Genomic DNA, 21,408 nt, shown 5'->3' on the forward strand with positions numbered 1-21,408 from the left:
CCAACTGCCTTTCCATTGTTCATCCTCTTTAGTGCCATTCTACCTTCCCCCTTACTAATTATTGCCACTTCCTGGTCCACCACACGTGCCTCTTCTATCCTTCCTTTTCTCTTATTTTCCTCATTCATCAACTCTTCAAAGTATTTTGTCCATCTATCCAGCACACTACTGTCACCAGTCAACATATTTACATCTCTATCCTTAATCACCCTAACCTGCTGCACATCGTTCCCATCTCTATCCCTCTGTCTGGCCAACCTGTATATATCCCTTTCTCCTTCTTTTGTGTCCGACCTGGGATACATGTCATCATATGCCTCTTGTTTGGCCTTTGCCACCTCGACCTTTGCCCAATGTTTTCCTTTTGTCTCTCCTCTGTCCCACTTCTTCTTAGCTAACCTTTTTGCTTGTATGATTTCCTGTACTGTGAGGTTCCACCTCCAAGTCTCCTTCTCGCCTTTCCTACCAGAAGATACACCAACTACTCTCCTTCCTGCCTCTCTGATCACCTTGGCTGCAGTGGTCCAGTCTTCTGGAAGCTCTTCCTGTCCACTGAGAGCCTGTCTCACCTCTTCCCAAAAAGCTGCACAACACTCGTCCTGTCTCAGCTTCCACCAAATGGTTCTCTGCTCTGCCTTTGTCTTCCTAATTTTCCTCCCCACCACCAGAGTCAGCTTACACACCACCATCCAATGCTGTCTAGCCACACTCTGCGCTACCACTACCTTACAGTCGGTAAACTCCTTCAGATTACATCGTCTGCACAAGATGTAATCCACCTGCGTGCTTCTACCTCCGCTCTTGTAGGTCACCCTATGTTCCTGCCTCTTCCGGAGAAAAGTGTTCACTACCGCCATTTACATCCTTTTTGCAAAGTCTACCACCATCTGTCCCTCCAAGTTCTTTCCCTGGATGCCGTACTTACCCATCACTTCTTCATCACCCCTATTTGCTTCACCAACGAGTCCATTACAATCTGCACCAATAACGAATCTCTCTCTGTCTGTGATGCTCAGAACTACTTTGTTGAGCTCCTTCCAGAATTTCTCTTTCACCTCTTGGTCATATTCTACCTGTGAGGCATAACCACTAATCACATTATACATAACACCCTCAATTTCAAGTTTCAGCCTCATCACTCGATCTGATACTCTTTTCACCTCCAAGACATTCTTAGCCAACTCTTCTTTTAAAATAACCCCGACTCCATCACTCTTCCCATCTACACCATGGTAAAATAATTAAAACCCTGCCCCTAAACTTCTAGCCTTACTGCCTTTCCACCTGGTCTCCTGGACACACAATATATCAATCTTTCTCCTAATCATTGTGTCAGCCAACTCCTGAGATTTTCCTGTCATTGTCCCAAAGTTCAAAGTCCCCACATTCAGTTCTCGGCTCTGTCCTTTCCTCTTCTCTTTCTGCCGAAGAACCCGCTTTCCACCTCTTCTTCTTCTTCGACTTCGACCCACAGTAGCTGAATTTCCACCGGCACCCTGCAGGTTGACGGCACCGGTGGCGGACGTTGTTAACCCGGGTCACGACCGATCCGGTATGAAATTATTTGGATGAACGCTCATATTTGTTTGGCAAAGGTTTAAGCCGGTTCCTGACGCAACCCTTTGCATCTATCCGGGCTTGGGACCAGCCTACAATTTGCACTGGCTTGTGCCCCCCATAGGGCTGCATTTTTTCCAGACAAATATACTGTATATAATAGACAATACAGGACAGTAGAATACTGAAAGAAAAATAATGATAATAATGTAATAACATAATGACCTATGATTGGGCACTGAGAAACCACGTGGGAAACATGATCTCAGGGAGGTGCCTGCACCAAGAGCATACAGCAGACTGCGGCCACAGGACACTGGCATGGAGTCCCAGTGTAGTGATGTAAGGGGAGCCAAATATGGTGACTGAGGACCCCATGAGGCAGGACCATGGCCACAGTCCATTACAGCTCCGAGTGTAGAGGGGTCCCTCTGAGGAAACAATGAAAGATAATAAAATAATCATAAACATACACAACTACATATCTATATTAAAACCAAATATTCAATGAAAACGGAAGTTAATGGACTGTTGTTGATTGGAAAAAATATACCATCAGCAACCTCCACCACCATCTAGATTAATTGCAATTTGATTCAAGTTCTGGCCTTGAAACTTGGCTCATCATCATTGTTTGAGGGCCATCAAAACTCTGACAAGCTACATGGTTTCGCGGTGAGCCAGTAGAATTCACCATGGACTCTTATGTCATGCCCGAGGAAATTAGCTAGCTGGTTAATCTCTGTCATGTTTAAAATGTTTGACAAAGCACCTGTGTGCTTTCGCTGCTTGGTGGATGTATTTGACATGGGAGACTTTGCACCACAAAGCTTTGCATGGGCATGCAGCAAATCTGAAACCCGGACATGGGTCAGTGCTCCTGGTCTTGTAAAGAGGAATTGGTTGTCTTCAAGAACACCACATGGCTATATTTTTTTTTTTTTTAAAAAGGAGCTGTAATGGACATATCATACTGGGTCTCAAGAGAATTGGGACAGGACAGCCACGTTTCCCCCTTGAGACATGCCGACCAAGCTTTTTCTCCACTTCCGATAGCGCCCAGTCCAAGGGCCAATCTCAGTTCTACACTTGACCACTTGCCCTTTGTCTTATCCCTTCATCATCTCAAGATGAAGGGTTAAGATAATGCACCTACAGAATTGGGACAACACTTGAATACCTCCACGTCATCACCACTCGCTCCCTGCTGGTTATGTTGTAGGCAGGCGAGACAATAGAGTCCCATAGCCCTCGCTTTCAAGTGAGGTCCTGGACAACACTTAGTTTCAAGAGGTATGTAGCACTTCTTCTTAGCCCTTTCCCTTAGCCTTCCGGAGATTTGGGACACCCCTTTGTTCTCGCGAACATGCAAAACCAAAGGCTGAGGGGCGAAATAAGGGCTAAGAGGTAGAATTAGGATTGGCCCTAAATCTGTGTGGCAGACAGTGGTGTCTCTGGCCAAAAATGCACATACTGTAAAGACATGGTCGCAACGTGTCCTTCCCACCGCCAGTTAAAGAGAATCTTATAGCTGAGACACACCTCTGCCAGCTCCATTGATATTTTGGTTGAAGGGCTTTGAGCAAGGCATTTGTAGTGCTCATTGTATATTTGGTTGAGATACGTGTGTATTTTCTGGACATCTTAAGTGAAAGGCATAAGGGTAGTTCCACAGGTGGAGAGACTGGGGGAAGTGGTAATTAGACCTGTCCAGAATAGCTGCTTGATTAATTAAATTAATTAAAATGGGTTTCCGCGGCACGGTGGCCGACTGGTTAGAGCGTCAGCCTAACAGTTCTGAGGACCCGGGTTCAATCCCCAGCCCCAACTGTGTGGAGTTTGCATGTTCTCCCCGTGCCTGTGTGGGTTTTCTCCGGGCACTCCGGTTTCCTCCAACATTCGAAAAAAATGCATAAATTGGAGACTCTAAATTGCTCGTAGGTGTGCATGTGAGTGTGAATGGTTGTCTGTTTGTATGTGGCCTGCGATTGGCTGGCAACCAGTTCAGGGTGTACCCCGCCTCCTGCCCGATGACAGCTGGGATAGGCTCCAGCATGCCTGCGACCCTAGTGAGGATAAGCGGCTCAGAAAATGGATGGATGGAAAATGGGTTTCCCTCATGGAGACCTGGTTTTCGGTCCTAGCACCACGAGTGATGGTGGAAACAGATCTATGTCTCCAAGATGTGATGAATACAAATGTACACACGCACACACATGGACGCACACATGGACACACACACACACGCGCAGACACACACACACGCACACACACAAACATGAATATTGAAATCCTGTATTTGCATGTCTTTGTCTGCAGAAACCCTCCATTAACTGTATGTACCTGTGTGCGTGCGGGCGTGTGTGTTACACTGTTTTCACTCCCTCTGCAGCTCTGCATTGACCACTTTGTCATTTTCAAAACACAAAGAAGACGTTCACACCTGTTTTTAACATAATGACAGGTGTTGTATGCCCTGTGGCCTTTCAGGCCATCATCTTCATCGGATTCCTGGTGCGTGTTTTGTTCATGCTCAATCTGCTTTAACTCCCCACACATTTCCTTTTTTTTTCATCACTGGTATCCACTTCCTGTTTCCTGTTCAGCTCCACTTCCTGTTCTCACAGACGTTCAGCTTGATATCACACATTTACTGTACACGTATGTATCAGCTTGTGCCATGTATAAAGAAAGTGTAAACTACAACAGCAAGGTGAAAGGCGAAAGGTCACTGGTTTTGTTCATTTCTATTGGGTATGAACATGACTGCCCTTTTCCTGACATTCAAACTGGAATCCTAACATCAAAACTTTCAGCTTATTCTTGGATCAACTTGATTGAATTTAAATGTCTGCATGAACTGAACCTTCCACTTGAATGTCGTGTGTGTGTGTGTGTGTGTGTGTGTGTGTGAGAGAGAGAGAGAGAGATTCATTGTACATTTTATGTGTGTGTGCCTTGTGTGTCACTCAGAGGTTGTTTCATGTGTGTGGCAGGTGAGAGTGGTTGCTTGGGCTGAACAAGAGTCAGTCAGTCAGGAAGGTGGTACGGAGTCACATGGGACACACAAACTATGGAGCTCAAAGGCCAGCTAATCTCAGCACCTGGTAAGAGACAATGCGTGTGCGTGTTCAAATCTCTGTTGAGTGTGTGTGTGTTAAGCCTCAGTTTATGCTAATTTGGGGCATGTTATGGACACAAACTCTTACCTCTCCGACAATATGCTAATTAGGGGAAATACATTGGAGTTATACATCCTTACCTCTCTGACAGCATATGCTGATGGGGGTACATTGGATTTATACACACTTTACCTCTCTGACATCATCCTGATGGCGGATAAATTGGATTCTTACACACTTACCTGTCTGACATGCTGAGAGGGTGGGGGTACGTAGGATTTGCGCATTATAACCTCTTTAACAACATGCTGTTGAGGTGGGAGGGATGTTGATTTCCTACAACCTCACCTCTCTGGGATGCTGTACATAGGATTCATGCACCTTTACTTCTTTGACAACATGCTTCCACTATTACAACAACTACAGTCAATGGAATGGCGCAATCATTGGCAGTGCTGGCCTTAGTCGTTCGAGGTCGTTTGTTATTTTACGAAGAGCGGTCTCTATGCTATGGCGGGGATGGATGGGATGGATGAAAGGACGCTTAAGGCCTCTTTATACTCCCACGGTCGCGCGGCCGACAACGCCCGCATTGCATCACGTGACCGACGAATTGGACCGCGCGGCCCCTCTGCGTAGCTTGACGCGCACACGGCAAAAAATAGTTGCTGCCCATCGAACGCCGCGGAGATCATCTCTCGTGATTGGTCCGTTTTAGTCACATGATGTGATGACGTACGCAGCGTGCCCCTTGGTTCTACATACCATCTACCCCGCTGCTTTCCGAATCGATTTTGCAGCATAATTAAACGTATCATCTGGTCATCTAGGTCCATTTGTTCTAGCAGACACTGTTCCACGGTCGCCATTGTTGTTGCTTTGTTCCTTGTTACTGAAAGGAAAGTAAAAACGGCTACCGGAAATGGACAAAAAAATGCAGCGGAAACTCCACCCTGTGGCGTCCTAGCCAATACCAGCCGTAGCGACAACCCCGACTTGGAGGTGAACTGCAGTACATTTTCAAAACTGCATGTGTGGGTTGCGCTCGAGTGACGTCAGCGCGGTCGCCGTCCGCCTGACTATAAAGAAGGCTTTAGAGACCGTTAAGGGTAAGGTGGAAGTGGAGTTAAGACGCAGCTATTTTTTCCATAATCTTTTAGATGAAAGGCACAGCACACACACAATACCTGATGTCATCACAGATCCACCGAAGATGACAATATTCGATGTTTAGGCTTTGTTCGTGTTTACATATATCATATCATGTTTGAATAAATAAATTGTATCCTTGTGTTTTTCCTAAGACACCAGCCATAAAGAAAATAAAATTTTACCAAGCTCGGCTTCAAACAATCATGTTATCAACCCATCACGATCATTAGCATAGCATACACAGGTCGTCACCTCACCTGTTTTCCAGATTTGGTCACGTGACAATCCACATATAGCAGATTGCATTAAATGCACATTGAGTAGTGAAGATCAAGCATTGAGGAGGTTCCACGGACTGGCTACAGTCGATGGATCACTGATGTATCCTTTGCTGAAGTCTTTTAGCTCATCGACAGTGAAGTATAAAATTGGATGTGATGCTGGATTGTGAATGCAACAGTACTTCAAATTAAACAGATACCGGTAATTTTTTGTTTTTGTCATTCCTTGATTATTTTAAATACTCATATTTTGCCCAATCGCTGATTTATTTTGGGCAGTATTTAAGACTGAAATTAACTAACTAACCCTAACCCTAATTTTACGGGCTCATGGTTACTAAAAAATTAAATGCCAATTTACTTTTTTTGTTGTTTGTGTTTTTGTGTGTTTAGCTCCTCTCACATGTTGGGACAGAAAGCAAAAGGAGCATATGTTGGAGCTACAAGAGAGGAGGCGGAGCCTGCAGGCACTGCTCAGCACGCGATTGGCTGAGCTGAGACGTGTGTGTCTGCAGGAGGCGGTGAGTGACATCACGTGAACTCGCCTGTGTCACCGTGCGCCTGTTTCCATGGTGTGAACTGTCAATCTCATCAGGAGCTGACAGGTGCACTACCCAGTGACTTCCCCTTGTCAGCGGGGGAGAAACTCCCCTGTGTGAGGCGCAGAGGCGGGACGACCCGACAAGCAAACAGGAAGTCCAGAGCAGAGGTAATGTTTGTGTCATCACTTCCTTTTTGTATTTTTTATTTTTTTTTGTGTGTGTGTTCGGCTGTTAAGTCAAGCAGAAAGGAGGATCTGTATCCCTTTTATGCCAGAACAGTTTTACTGTGTCACAGTAGACTTTTTAAGTTGCCACTGTGGTTTCTTAGTATTTTAATGGATATTTATTGCGATTCAGAGTCGATCAGTCAAACAGTTTTCTCGAGGGGAGTGAGAAAAGAAGACAAAGCACCAGCTTTAAACAAGTCGAGGAAAGTAAATCATTATAGAATTAGAACAATGACACATTAGATATGAGTGTTTTATGGGGCAGTAGTGCTACACCCTGTGAGGGAAAGACAGGACAAGGTAGGACAGAACGAGGACAGGAGGGAAAGCATGCAGGACAAGGGTCGTGAACCCGGCTGTACAACTGAAATGTGGTGGGAGTGGCTATGGCGCCCAGAAAACCAGCCACCTGGAGGAGGGTGCAGGGACTCAATGCTAACCCCCACACCCCCACATTCACCGCCCCACACCCCCAGGAGAGCAAGACGCCCCCCCAACCCGCAGGGCACACAATTCAGCCAGTCCCCCCCCCCCCCCTCCACCCAGCCCGAGACGGTGTCCTTTGTTTGGTGGAAAGGAGGGCGGATAGGGAGGCCCAACAAGGGAACGATAAGGGGGCCCCCCGACCCCACGTCAGCCCTCCAAGGAACCCCCAGGACTGGGCAGGGACGAAAACCCCACAGCAGACCCCACAGCCCGCAGGGGGCCCCGCCCCCCTATAAGAAGAGGAGGAGGCGACCGCAGCGTACTCAAAGAACAGAGAGAAGAGGAGGAAGCAGGCCCGAGGAGAGACAGGGCACGTCATCACTTCCGATAAATTAAGTAGCTGCTGCATACACGTAGCCCACACACACTACAGTATATGTACTGTATTATACAACTCCGCTTTCACACACTTTGGACAAATTTTGTTTTAATCAGCAAAAAAATCTAACTCAACAAAATTTATTTTTCAAATTTTTCCCCAGTGTAATCAGACGTGGGTCGAGTAGCCAAATATTGTACTCAAGTAAGAGTACCATCCATCCATCCATCCATCCATCTATCCATCCCTTTTCTTTACCGCTTATCCTCACTAGGGTCGCGAGCTGCTGGAGCCTATCCCAGCTATCTTCGTGCGGGAGGCGGGCTACACCCTGAACCGGTCGCCAGCCAATCGCAGGGCACATAGAAACAAACAACCATTCGCACTCACATTCACACCTATGGGCAATTTAGTCTTCAATCAAACTACCACGCATGTTTTTGGGATGTGGGAGGAAGCCGGAGTGCCCGGAGAAAACCCACCCAGGCACGGGGAGAACATGCAAACTCCACACAGGTGGGGCCGGGATTTGAACCCCGGTCCCCAAAACTGTGAAGCAGATGTGCTAACCCGGCAGTAAGAGTACCGTTACGTTAAAATAATGTGACTCAAGTAAAAGTAAGCAGTAAGAAAGTACTCAGTGAAAAAAACTACTCAATCACTGAGTAACTGGTGAGTAACTTTTTATTTTTTTATTTTTTAAAAGTCACTGATGGTGTAGTGGTACACTCGCCTGATTTTGGTGCAGGCAGCGTGGGTTCAGTTCCCACTCAGTGACGGTGTGAATGTGAGGGTGAATGGTTGTCCGTGTCTATATGTGCGCTGCGACTGACTGGCGACCAGTTCAGGGTGTAGTCCGCCTTTCGCCCGAAGTCAGCTGGGATAGGCTCCAGCGTCCCGCAACCCTAACCAGGATAAGCGGTGTTGAAAATGGATGGATGGATATTTTTTAAATCAGAGCATGAACGTCAAATAAAACAAGAATAACTACAACCCAAATTCCAATGAAGTTGGGACGTTGTGTTAAACATAAATAAAAACAGAAGACAATGATTTGCAAATCATGTTCAACCTATATTTAACTGAATACACTACAAAGCCAAGATATTTAATGTTCAAACTGATAAACTTAGTTGTTTTTAGCAAATAATCATTAACTTAGAATTTTATGACTGCAACACGTTCCAAAAAAGCTGGGACAGGGTCATGTTTACCACTGTGTTACATCACCTTTTCTTTTAACAACATTCAATAAACGTTTGGGAACTGAGGACACTAATTGTTGATGCTTTGTGGGTGGAATTCTTTCCCATTCTTGCTTGATGTACAGCTTCAGCAGTTCAACAGTCCGGGGTCTCCGTTGTCGTATTTTACGCTTCATAATGCGCCACACATTTTCAATGGGAGACATGTCTGGACTGCAGGCAGGCCAGTCTAGTACCCGCACTCTTTTACTACGAAGCCACACTGTTGTAACATGCAGAATGTAGTTTGGCATTGTCTTGCTGAAAGAAGCAGGGGCGTCCATGAAAAAGACGTTGCTTGGATGGCAGCATATGTTTCTCCAAAACCTTTATGTACCTTTCAGCATTAATAGTGCCTTCACAGATGTGTAAGTTACCCATGCCATTGGCACTAACATAGCCCCATACCTTCACAGATGCTGGCTTTTGAACTTTGCGTCCATAACAGTCTGGCTGGTTCTTTTCCTCTTTGGCCCAGTGGACACGACGTCCACAATTTCCAAAAACAATTTGAAATGTGGACTCGTCAGACCACAGAACACTTTTCCACTTTGCATCACTCCATTGTAAATGAGCTCGGGCCCAGAGAAGCCGGCGGCGTTTCTGGGTGTTGTTGATAAATGGATTTTGCTTTGCATAGTAGAGTTTCAAGTTGCCGTTACGGATATAGCGGCAAATTGTATTTACTGACATTGGTTTTCTGAAGTGTTCATGAGCCCATGTGGTGATATCCTTTACATATTGATGTCGTTTTTTTTTAATGCAGTGCCGCCTGAGGGATCGAAGGTCACAGGCATTCAATGTTTTTTTTCGGCCTTGCCGCTTACAAGCAGTAATTTCTCTAGATTCTCTGAACCTTTAGATGATATTATGGACCATAGATCATGAAATCCCTAAATTCCTTGCAGTTGTACGTTGAGGAACATTGTCCTTAAACTGTTCGACTATTTTCTCACATACTTGTTCACAAAGAGGTGAACCTCGCCCCATCTTTGCTTGTAAATGACTGAGCAATTCAGGGAAGCTCCTTTCATACCCAATCATGGCACCCACCTGTTCCCAATTAGCCTGTTTACCTGTGGGATGTTCCAAACAGGTATTTTATGAGCATTCCTCAACTTTCTTTGTCTTTTTTGCCACCTGTCGCAGCTTTTTTGGAATGTGTTGCAGCCATAAAATTCTAAGTTAATGGTTATTTGCTAAAAACAATAAAGTTGATCAGTTTGAACATTAAATATCTTGTCTCTGCAGTGTATTCAATTAAATATAGGTTGAACATGATTTGCAAATCATTGGATTCTGTTTTTATTTATGTTTAACACAATGTCCCAACTTCATTGGAATTGGGGTTGTAAATCAAATATGACTGGAAATTCAAATATTGCTGAACAATATCACTTTATCTAATATATAAGCGGTACAGAAAATGGATGGATGGATGGATGGATAATAAAGGCAATCCTTATACAAAAACAAACAAATAAAATCTTGATAAAATAACAAATGAAGGCAAACTCCGCTCCAAGAAATGGTTTGACACTATTTTGTTTCCACCTGGTAAACAGCACAATACGCTCACCAGGCAGATTACAAAAACAGGAACAAGTCTGCAGTGGATATAAAAAGTCTACACACCCCACTTCAAATGCCATTTTTTTTTTGTAATGTAAAATAATTTTTTAAAGGCCCCATGTTTTGGCTATTTAGACGTCCATATAGTGACTCTCCAACATGGACTTACTTCAATTTAATTAAAAAAAACACCTTGGTTTTGTCATATGAGTGTCCAGAAAAGGCCTCGCTGACAGCGACTTCTGTTTGACGCAGTTTTGTATCCGCTTTGCCCATATTTGGCTTAGACTGCCCCCTTTCCTCTGATTGGTTACCTCCGTGTAGAAGACCCACTTGTGAGAGGACGTGTTTGTTACATTGACAGCGCTGGCTCGGGAGCGGAGAGGTAGGTGGAGATCTTCGCTAGTGACGTAAGATAAACTTGAGAAATTCCATTGGCCTGATTTAAGAATTTTGGCAGAAAAACGTCTGGAACTCAGGAATACATAGATGATTTAAATTTACACTTCACGTTTAGGCGGCACGGTGGACGACTGGTTAGAGCGTCTGCCTCATAGTTCTGAGGACCGGGATTCAATCCCCGGCCCGCCTGTGTGGAGTTTGCATGTTCTCCCCGTGCCTGCGTGGGTTTTCACCGGGCACTGCGGTTTCCTCCCACATCCCAAAAACATGCGTGGTAGGTTGATTGAAGACTCTAAATTGCCTGTAGGTGTGAATGTGAGTGCGAATGGTTGTTTGTTTATGTGTGCCCTGCGATTGGCTGGCAACCAGTTCAGGGTGTACCCCGCCTCCTGCCTGAAGATAGCTGGGATAGGCTCCAGCACTCCCGTGACCCTAGTGAGGATAAGTGGCTCAGAAAATGGATGGATGGATGGACTTCACGTTTACTGAGGCACCAAGGAGACAATATTGAATCACAAATACTAGAAAAAGTTGGTTTGGCAAAGTATGTCCCCTTTAAAGCTTTTTCCACTGTTGATGTGACCTAGAATTTGTACAACTTGATTTAAAAAAAAAAAAATATTTTTGGAAAGGCGAGGTGAAAATAAACAACTGAAATAATCTTGTATGTGTTTGACTTGGATTTGATGTTTAACGTGTATACTCAATCTCATGGATGGTGTTGCTCCTATTAAAACTAAGACAAACCTTGAGCTGACCTAAAACACCATGGAGGAGCACCTTGATGGTCAAGATCTCTACGTCAAAGTGTAGGAAAGCAGAAAATAAGTGGAGAAAGACTACACTCCAAATTTGCTACAACCTCTACAGACAAAGCCTGTGTAATTTTAAGCAAGAATTTGTCAGGGCTAGATACGTTTCTAAAATCACAAGTAAGAACCTCAACAATACTCACACTGTGTTTTGCTGTGGTTGACAAGCTCACAAACCCTCTCTAATCAGAGAGCGTCAGAATTCTCCACATCAGATAAATGCAATGCATTTGCCTGCTATTACGGTGAAAAAAATACAATGTATCAAGTCAAATAACACTACAAATCAGAAAAATGCTAAAATGATGCTACGTCTAAAAGAAAAAAAACTCTCCTACCACGCCAAGTTGGATACATTTGACCAAAAAACCATAGAGAAAACGGTTGAGCTGAAACCATCAGCTTGCTGTCTGGACTCAATACCATCTGAAATTTTCAAAACTATTTCGAAGTCTGTGCTAGTTGATTTGCAGCAAATAATCAATTGCTCACGTCAGTCAGGTGAGTTTCCTAAAGCTTTGAAAGTATCTGCCACTATGCCACTTCTAAAAAAGAGAATGCGTACATGTGAGCAAACTATAGACCCATCTCCAACCTCCCCTTTATAGCCAAGATTGTTGAGAAAGTGTTTTTTGATACAGTAGATCATAACATACTGTTGAACAGGTTGGGAACTTGAGTTGGACTAAATGAAACGGTCCTTAAATGGTTCCCAGGGCGTACCTGGAGGAAATAAGTTATTTTGTAACTATTGGAAGTTTTCAGTTTCATCGACTGGCAATGACATATGGGGTCCCTCAAGGGTCAGTTCTTGGACATCACTTTGATGTTGCTTATCATCGCTATGCAGATGACACAGAGTTACTGGTTCTTGCGGTGTCTCCAGATGACTACAGTTCAATTGAGGTGTTGTGTCAAAAACAAATAAATAACTGGATGAACCAAAATTTCCTTCAGTTAAACAACAAAATTGAGGTAGTTGTTTTTGGCAGAAAAGAAAAGAGGATTGCTGCAATCATTCTCTTTAAAAACTACAGACCAAGTCCAAAACCTTGGTGTGCTGATAGATTCCGATCTGACGTTCAGCAGTCGTATAAAATCAATCACTAAAACAGGCTTTGACCAGCTGAACAACATATCAAGAGTGATGGGCTGTTCCAAGCAGACCAGGAGAACTCTCCCATAGGCATGACTACTGTAATAGTCTTCTGACTGGACTCCCCCAAAAGAGCCTTAAACAGTTGCAGCTCATTCAGAATGCTGCAGCTTGGTTTCTCACCAGAACAAAGATGTCACCACATATTACTCCAATTCGAAAGTCTCTATACTGTCTCCCAGTCAGCTATAGAATTGACTTTAAAGTTCTGCTACTGGTGTAGTTATCACTAAATGGTTTAGGTCCTGAATATATGAAAGAAATGCTCATGGAATATAAACCCAGTAGGGCTTTGAGATCTACAGACTCAGGTTAGATCGTGGAGCACAGAGTCCAAAGCAAACGTGGTGAAGCAGCATTTTGTTATGCTGTGCACAAATGGAATAAACTACCAGCAGAAGTGAAGTCAGCCTCAAAGTGTCAGTGTTTTTAAGTACAGATTTTTAAAAAAATTCATATTAAATTTTCATTTTATTATTATTTTTTTTACATATTAATTTTTTTCAGATTAAAAATGTTTTTCATAATTATAATTGAGCATTTTAGAGATTTTCAATTTCTTAAATATTTTTTCTTGCACTGTAGTTAAAAAAAAAAATGTTTTTTTAGTAATTTTAGTAAACTGTCTTTTAATTTTCTTTACTTTTGTTTTTAAATGCTTTTTATCATGTAAAGCACATTGAGTTACCTTGTGTATGAAATGCGCTAAATAAATACATTTGCCTTCCTGGTCTTATAAAGTCTAGATACTGCAGGTAAGACTGTATTACAATAATAAGGTGACCTTACTTGGGACTTGACTTATCACAGGACTTGACATGAGATAAACTGTGACTTGACCTGACTTGACTTGCCCATGACAAAATGATTTGGGACTTGCTTGATACTTTTCTGGACCCCACCCACATAAACTGTATGTATTCTGTACCCTGCCGACATACTAGAATGCATTGTGTGACTGCCACATGATTGACAGTTGCATGTTTTGTGTCATGTTGTGTTTTGGATGTTTGTTTTAAACAACTGTGGTGTCTCGCTGTGTCATGTGACCTCCTCATTGACAAGATGATTGCTGGATTATTTACAGTACTTCCTGTAATTTCTTCATCTTTTGTATGTTACAGGAAGAAGATGGTGCACGTGTGAGGACTAAAAAAACTTTATTCAGCAGCACACGGAGAAAGCACAATGACCGTGAACACAACACACATGCACAACATGGCAAAATGACTGTGCACAGAGGCTGCCACACTGGTAACGCATGTGCGCACAACACACACACACACACACACACACATGAAACACCCTCTGAGTGACACAAGGCACACACACATGAAATAGACATTGAATCACACACACACACACACACACACACACACACACACACACACACACACATTGGAATGACTAATGACATGTAACAAGATTATGTAATTTATTTTATTTATCCATCCATCCATTTTCTACTGCTTATCCGAGGTCGGGTCGTGGGGGCAGTAGGTTTAGCAGGGACGCCCAGAATTCCCTCTCCCCAGCCACTTCATTCAATGCTTCTGGAAGGATCCCGAGGTCCACCCAGAACTGGTTGCCAGCCAATCGCAGGGCACAAATAAACAAACAACCATTCAAAATCTTCAATTAACCAACCATGCATGATTTTGGAATGTGGGAGGAAACCGGAGCACCTGGAGAAAACCCACGCAGGCTCAGGGAGAACATGCAAACTCCACACAGGCGGTGCCAGATTTGAACCCAGATACTCAGAACTGTGAGGCAGATGTGCTAAGCAGTCGGTTGGTTGTGCTGCCTGCTCTAGTCTCAACGAAGACATATTTTTCCAAATATGACCTTGAAAAGCCGCCTTGTGGTGCGATTTATTAGTTTGTCTGAGATTTTGAAAAGGTTACATGAATAGTTACACTTTTGAACATATCAAAGAAAATTGACTTTGGAACAGGTTCATCTTTATAATTTTTGACTTCATGACTGTGTTGGGGAGTAACCAATTACATGTAACGAGATAATTTAAGGCGGCACGGTGAGCGGTTAGCACATCTGCCTCACTGATGTGTGTGTATATACATTATATATATATATATACATATATATATAGATATAAAAAACCCCAATTCCAATGAAGTTGGGACGTGTTAAATATAAATAAAAACAGAATACAATGATTTGCAAATCATGTTCAACCTATATTTAATTGAATACACTGCAAAGACAATATATTTAATGTTCAAACTGATAAAATTGATTGTTTTTAGCAAATAATCATGAACTTAGTATTTTATGGCTGTAACATGTTCAAAAAAAGCTGGTACAGGTGGCAAAAAAGACTGAGAAAGTTGAGGAATGCTCATCAAACACCTGTTTGTGTCATGAACGGAACAGAGGATAGGACCCAAAAATGCACGACTCCAAAACAAATGGACAGTTTCCAAAAAGAGAGGTTTAATAGACGGGCATTGGTCGGTACACAGGCAGGCAATCCAAGAAAGGCAACAGTATCCAAAAACATGAGGCAAAGAGGAAAGGTCGATAATCGGAACAGGGTAAAATCTTACTCTGAGTCTGTGACGTGGAAACAAGGAATGCTGGAACGCGACGACAAGGTACAACGAACTGCCAACGAGAGGGAATGAGACACGAGGTTAAATACAATAGGTAATTAGGGTGAACGAGGCACAGGATGCTCACAGGAGCAGGTGTGTGTGTAACAGGGGGGAAGACAAAACCCGGAACACACACACCCATGACAGTACCCCCCCCCTTAACGGCCGGCCCCAGACGGCCCTGTGGCCCCTGGATGCTGGATCCGAATGAGCGAATCATCCATGATAAACGCAGACGGCACTCATGAACGTTCCTCAGGCCCATAGCCCTCCCAGTCCACCAGGTATTGAAACCCCCTCCCCCTCCGACGAGACAATAACAGCCGCTTCACAGAGAAGACAGGGCCCTCATCCACAAACCGGGGCGGAGGAGGGGGCCCTGGAAGGAGTGACCAGAGGGGACTCCCGGGCTGGCTTGAGTAGGCTGACGTGAAAAGCAGGGTGGACCCGCATTGACCTTGGGCGCCTCAGCTTCACGGTGACAGGGTTGATGATCTTTGTGATGGGGAAGGGCCCAACGAACCTGGGAGCGAGCTTCTTGGACTCCACCCGGAGTGGAATATGTTTGGTCGAGAGCCAAACTCGCTGACCCACTTTGTAGTTCAGGGCCGGTGTCCTCCGACGGTCAGCAGCGGCTTTGTAGGACCGCCCCTGGCGCAGCAGCATCTGGCGGGCTCGCTCCCAGGTCCTCCTGCAGCGTCTCACCAAGGTCAATGCCGCTGGAACTGTGGACTCTGGGGCTATGGCAGGAAACTGAGATGGTTGGTAACCATGCACAACGTGAAAAGGCGATAGACCAGTGGATGCAGAGGGGAGGGAATTGTGGGAGAATTCGACCCAAACCAGTTTCTGAGACCAGGATCGCGGCTCCTGTAAAGCGAGACATCGGAGCCCAGTCTCCAGGTCCTGGTTCAGCCTCTCTGTTTGGCTGTTGGTTTCAGGGTGAAACCCACATGACAGATGGACGGTAGCACCTATGAGATTGCAAAACTCCTTCCAAAATTGCGAAATGAATTGGGGACCCCTATCAGACACCACATTCTTGGAGAAACCATGGAATTTAAATATGTGATTGATCATTAACTCTGTAGTATCTTGAGCTGAGGGGAGTTTCGGGAGTGCAATGAAGTGAGCCATTTTAGAGAACCTGTCAACTACGGTGAGAATTGTGGTATTACCTTTTGAGGCCGGTAATCCTGTCACAAAGTCTAGGAAAATGTCTGAACAAGGACGTTGTGGTATTGGCAGGGGTCGCAACTCCCCAGAAGGACGTTGACGAGAGGATTTGTTAGCAGCACATACCTGGCAAGCGTTGACGTAATTCATAACATCCCTCCTAACATTAGGCCACCAAAAGTACTGTTCGACCACTGATTGAGTCTTGGCAATGCCTGGGTGACATACCGTTCGGTTCGTGTGAGCCCAGTGGATGACTCTTCCCCTTAAGCTCGTAACCACATAAAGCCTGTTTTCAGGGCAATCTTCAGGGCTAAGCGTGTTTTTCAGAGCCCCTTTAACCGCAGTTTCAATGTCCCAAACAAAAGCGGAAATGAAACATGACTTGGGCAAAATAGTCTTAGGGTCGGACAAAGAATTCTCTTCGCAGAAAATACGTGACAAAGCATCTGGCTTACCATTTTTAGAACCAGGTCGGTAGGATAACATGAAATTAAATCTAGTGAAGAACAGAGCCCATCTAGCCTGCCTAGCATTTAATCTTTTAGCAGTTTTAATATACTCAAGGTTCTTGTGATCTGTCCATACTAAAAACGGAGTCTGTGACCCCTCTAGCCAGTGCCTCCACTCCATCAAAGCCATCTTGACTGCCAGCAGTTCACGGTCACCAATGTCATAATTTTTCTCAGCTGGGGTCAGTTTTTTGGAGAGAAAAGCACAAGGATGTAATTTATCATTCTTGAGAGATTTCTGGGAGAGCACTGCTCCTATTCCGGCATCAGACGCATCGACTTCTACCACAAACTGCTGTTTGAGATCTGGCAAAGTAAGGATGGGAGCGGAGGTAAAGCTCGATTTAAGTTTTTGAAAAGCTGCCTGACAAAGCGGGTTCCATACAAAAGGTTTGTGTGGTGAGGTAAGAACATGCAAAGGAGAGGCTATAGAACTGAAATTTCTGATGAATTTTCTGTAGAAGTTTGCGAACCCTAAGAACCTTTGTACATCTTTGCGTGACGTGGGAGTAGGCCAATTAATAACTGCATCGACGTTGGAAGGGTCCATTTTGACTTCACCTTGAGCCAGGATGAAACCCAGAAAAGAAACGGACGCCTTGTGGAACTCACATTTCTCAGCCTTGACATATAGTTGATTCTGCAGTAACTGCTGCAAAACAGAGTGGACATGAATAATGTGAGTCTCCTCATCCGGGGAGAATATCAAAATGTCGTCCAAATAGACAAAAACATAAACATTCAACATGTCATGCAGGACATAATTGACAAGGTTTTGGGAAACAGCTGGAGCGTTAGTAAGCCCAAAAGGCATTACCAAATACTCATAATGTCCCGTTGGTGTGTTGAATGCTGTTTTCCATTCATCCCCGTCCCTTATCCTGACGAGATGATATGCATTTCTTAAGTCCAGTTTGGTGAAAATCTTGGCTCCCTCCAGGAACTCAAAGGTGGTGGAGATGAGAGGAAGAGGGTACCTGTTCTTCACAGTGATCTCGTTGAGACCCGGGTAATCGATACAGGGTCGCAGGGTCTTGTCCTTCTTGTCCACAAAGAAGAATCCTGCTCCCGCAGGGGATGAAGATGGGCGAATGATCCCGGCTGCCAGTGATTCTTCCACATACTCCTTCATGGCCTTGTGTTCCAGCCCTGAAAGAGAGAACGACCTCCCTCGTGGGGGTGTTGTTCCAGGCAGCAAGTTAACAGCACAGTCATAAGGTCTGTGGGGTGGAAGGGATTTGGCCTTGGACTTGGAAAAAACATCTTTAATATCCTGATAACAGGTGGGCAGGATCCCCAGATGGGGTCTGTGGATTGTCCTTAGAAACATAGCCCTGAACATCACATGGCGGCTTGAAACAGTTCCGGGCGCAATTGCTGCCCCATGACATAACCTGCCCAGAGGACCAGTCAATGTGGGGGTTATGTAATTTCAACTATGGGTTCCCTAAGATAAGGTCATGATTCATGGCGTCAAAAACATGAAAACTAATGCGTTCCGAGTGAGAATCAGGAAATGTCAATGTAAGTGTTTGGGTGCGGTGAGTGATCTTTCCCATAAAACTGCCGTTTGCAGCATAGGTGTTGCGGTGGCGTTTTATTTGAAAGGTTCTAAGGTGCATACGTCTAACGAGGAGGGAGGTAAGTAAGTTAGCGTCAGAAGCAGAGTCAATTAATACAGGTGTATGAATTTCTTGATCAGGAGAGCATAGTGTCACTTTAGGAAGAACCCGTGTAGGGTCTTCCTTAATGAAATGCAGACTCACCTCTCCCGTGCCCTTGCTACCGGCACCGGCAACTTTGACGTGACAGTTGCTCACGGAATGACCCAACTGACCGCAGTAGAAGCACCGCCCTTCCCTCAGCCGGCGTTGACGTTCCTCAGGGGAGAGACGGAACCTGCCCAGTTGCATGGGTTCATCCGTGGGGACGCTAGTCAGTGGGTTGAGACCGGAACCAGGGGATCTGCCTTGGTTTGGCTGGTCACCGAGGCTCGTCCTCCAAGTGCGCGGTGACGCAGCCCTCCGCCGATCTCCATCCAGCTCGCGATCCAAAACCTCTTGTCGATTTTTACGGCGAGAGCGATAAGAGTGTCCAAGTCGGTCGGCAGGTCTAGCGGGACTAAATGAGCCTTGACGGCGGGGGATAGTCCTTGAAAAAAGGCATTGACTTGCGCCCGATTATTCCAATGACTCTCAGCTGCTAGAATGCGAAACTCAATCGCGTAATCTGACACCCTGCACTTGCCTTGTTGTAAGGTGACAAGGGAGCGAGCTGCCTCACGATCTGGAGTGGAAAATTGAAAAATTTGCTCCATAGTCTTTACGAAAAAAGCCCATGAATGACACGCGGCGGAATTGCGGCTCCATTCAGCAGTAGCCCACTCCTCCTCACAACCAGTCAGGTGGGAAATGACAAAAGCGATTTTTGCCCGCTCAGTGGCGAAGGCAGCTGCCTGCAGCTCAAAGTGGAGTTCGCACTGTGTGATGAACGGCTTAATGTTCCCAGAATCTCCAGAGAACCTCTCCGGTCCAGAGAGCTGTGGGCAGACAGCAGCGGAGGTGGCAGGTGGCTGCATGGTGACTGCTTCACATGGAAATATCGTGGCAGTATTGGGTGTGGTGCCAACTGGTTCCTTCTCTTGAATAACTTTCATAAGAAGTTCAAACTGTGAGGCCACCTGTCTCATCATATTGTCCTGATGCCTTGACAGTCCCTCTATATAAAGGTGAAGGGCAGCAAGCTGCTCCTCCTGCTTCGAGAGGCGTTGACCCTGCGCTTGAAGGGCTTTGCGCACCGGGTCTGAGTCTGCTGGATCCATGTTATGGCCAGTTCATTCTGTCATGAACGGAACAGAGGATAGGTCCCAAAAATGCACGACTCCAAAACAAATGGACAGTTTCCAAAAAGAGAGGTTTAATAGACGGGCATAGGTCGGTACACAGGCAGGCAATCCAAGAAAGGCAACAGTATCCAAAAACATGAGGCAAAGAGGCAAGGTCGATAATCCGAACAGGGTCAAATCTTACTGTGAGTCTGTGACATGGAAACAAGGAATGCTGGAACGCGACGACAAGGTACAACGAACTGCCAACGAGAGGGAATGAGACATGAGGTTAAATACAATAGGTAATTAGGGTGAACGAGGCACGGGTGGTGAAGATGCTCACAGGAGCAGGTGTGTGTGAAACAGGTGGGGAAGACAAAACCGGGAACACACACCCATGACAGTTTGGAACATCCCACAGGTGAACAGGCTAATTGGGAACAGGTGGGTGCCATGATTGGGTATAAAAGGAGCTTCCCTGAATTGCTCAGTCATTCACAAGCAAAGATGGGGCGAGGTTCACCTCTTTGTGAACAAGTGTGTGAGGAAAATAGTCGAACCGTTTAAGAACAATGTTCCTCAACGTACAATTGAATTTAGAGATTTTATCTACGGTCCATAATATCATCAAAAGGTGCAGATAATCTGGAGAAATCACTGCATGTAAGCAGCAAGGCCGAAAACCAACATTTAATGCCCGTGACCTTCAATCCCTCAGGCGGCACTGCATCAAAAACCGACATCAATGTGCAAAGGATATCACCACATGGGCTCAGGAACACTTCAGAAAACCAATGTCAGTAAATATAGTTCGGCGCTACATCCGTAGGTGCAACTTGAAACTCTACTGTGCAAAGCAAAAGCCCTTTATAAACAACACCAAGAAACGCGGCCAGCTTCTCTGGGCCTGAGCTCATCTAAGATGGACTGAGGAAAAGTGAAAAAGTGTTCTGTGGTCTGACGAGTCCACATTTCAAATTGTTTTTGGAAATTGTGGACGTTGCGTCCTCCGGGCCAAAAAGGAAAAGAACCATCCGGACTGTTATGGACGCAAAGTTCAAAAGCCAGCATCTGTGATGGTATGGGGCTTTGTTAGTGCCAATGGCATGGGTAACTTACACATCTACAAAGGCACCATTAATGCTGAGAGGTACATACGGGTTTTGGAGAAACATATTCTGTCATCCAAGCAACGTCTTTTTCATGGACGCCTTTGCTTATTTCAGCAAGACAATGCCAAACCGCATTCTGCATGTGTTACAACGGTGCTGCTTCGTCGTAAAAGAGTGCGGGTACTAGACTGGCCTGCCTGCAGTCCAGACTTGTCTCCCATTGAAAATGCTTGGCGCATTATGAAGCGTAAATACGACAGCGGAGACCCCAGACCGTTGAACAGCTGAAGC

General features: G+C 45.0%; 1 protein-coding gene across 5 annotated transcripts in view; it reads left to right on the forward strand.

Moving 5' to 3' along the window:
• ccdc120a (coiled-coil domain containing 120a) overlaps nt 1-21,408 on the forward strand; it is a 49,875-nt gene that overhangs the window by 8,238 nt on the left and 20,229 nt on the right. For 2 of the 5 annotated variants that reach the window (XM_061693694.1, XM_061693703.1), the window contains exons 2-5: nt 4,554-4,664; nt 6,506-6,633; nt 6,708-6,821; nt 13,997-14,135. In XM_061693694.1, the coding sequence (XP_061549678.1) occupies nt 4,631-4,664; nt 6,506-6,633; nt 6,708-6,821; nt 13,997-14,135 (415 nt within the window). In that variant the 5' untranslated portion in view covers nt 4,554-4,630. The remainder of the gene's footprint in view (nt 1-4,553; nt 4,665-6,505; nt 6,634-6,707; nt 6,822-13,996; nt 14,136-21,408) is intronic. The other 3 variants (XM_061693678.1, XM_061693713.1, XM_061693686.1) reach the window with 2 other exon arrangements.

The sequence above is a fragment of the Phycodurus eques genome, chromosome 1, assembly GCF_024500275.1.
Source record: "Phycodurus eques isolate BA_2022a chromosome 1, UOR_Pequ_1.1, whole genome shotgun sequence".
In the NCBI taxonomy this organism is placed as follows: domain Eukaryota; kingdom Metazoa; phylum Chordata; class Actinopteri; order Syngnathiformes; family Syngnathidae; genus Phycodurus; species Phycodurus eques.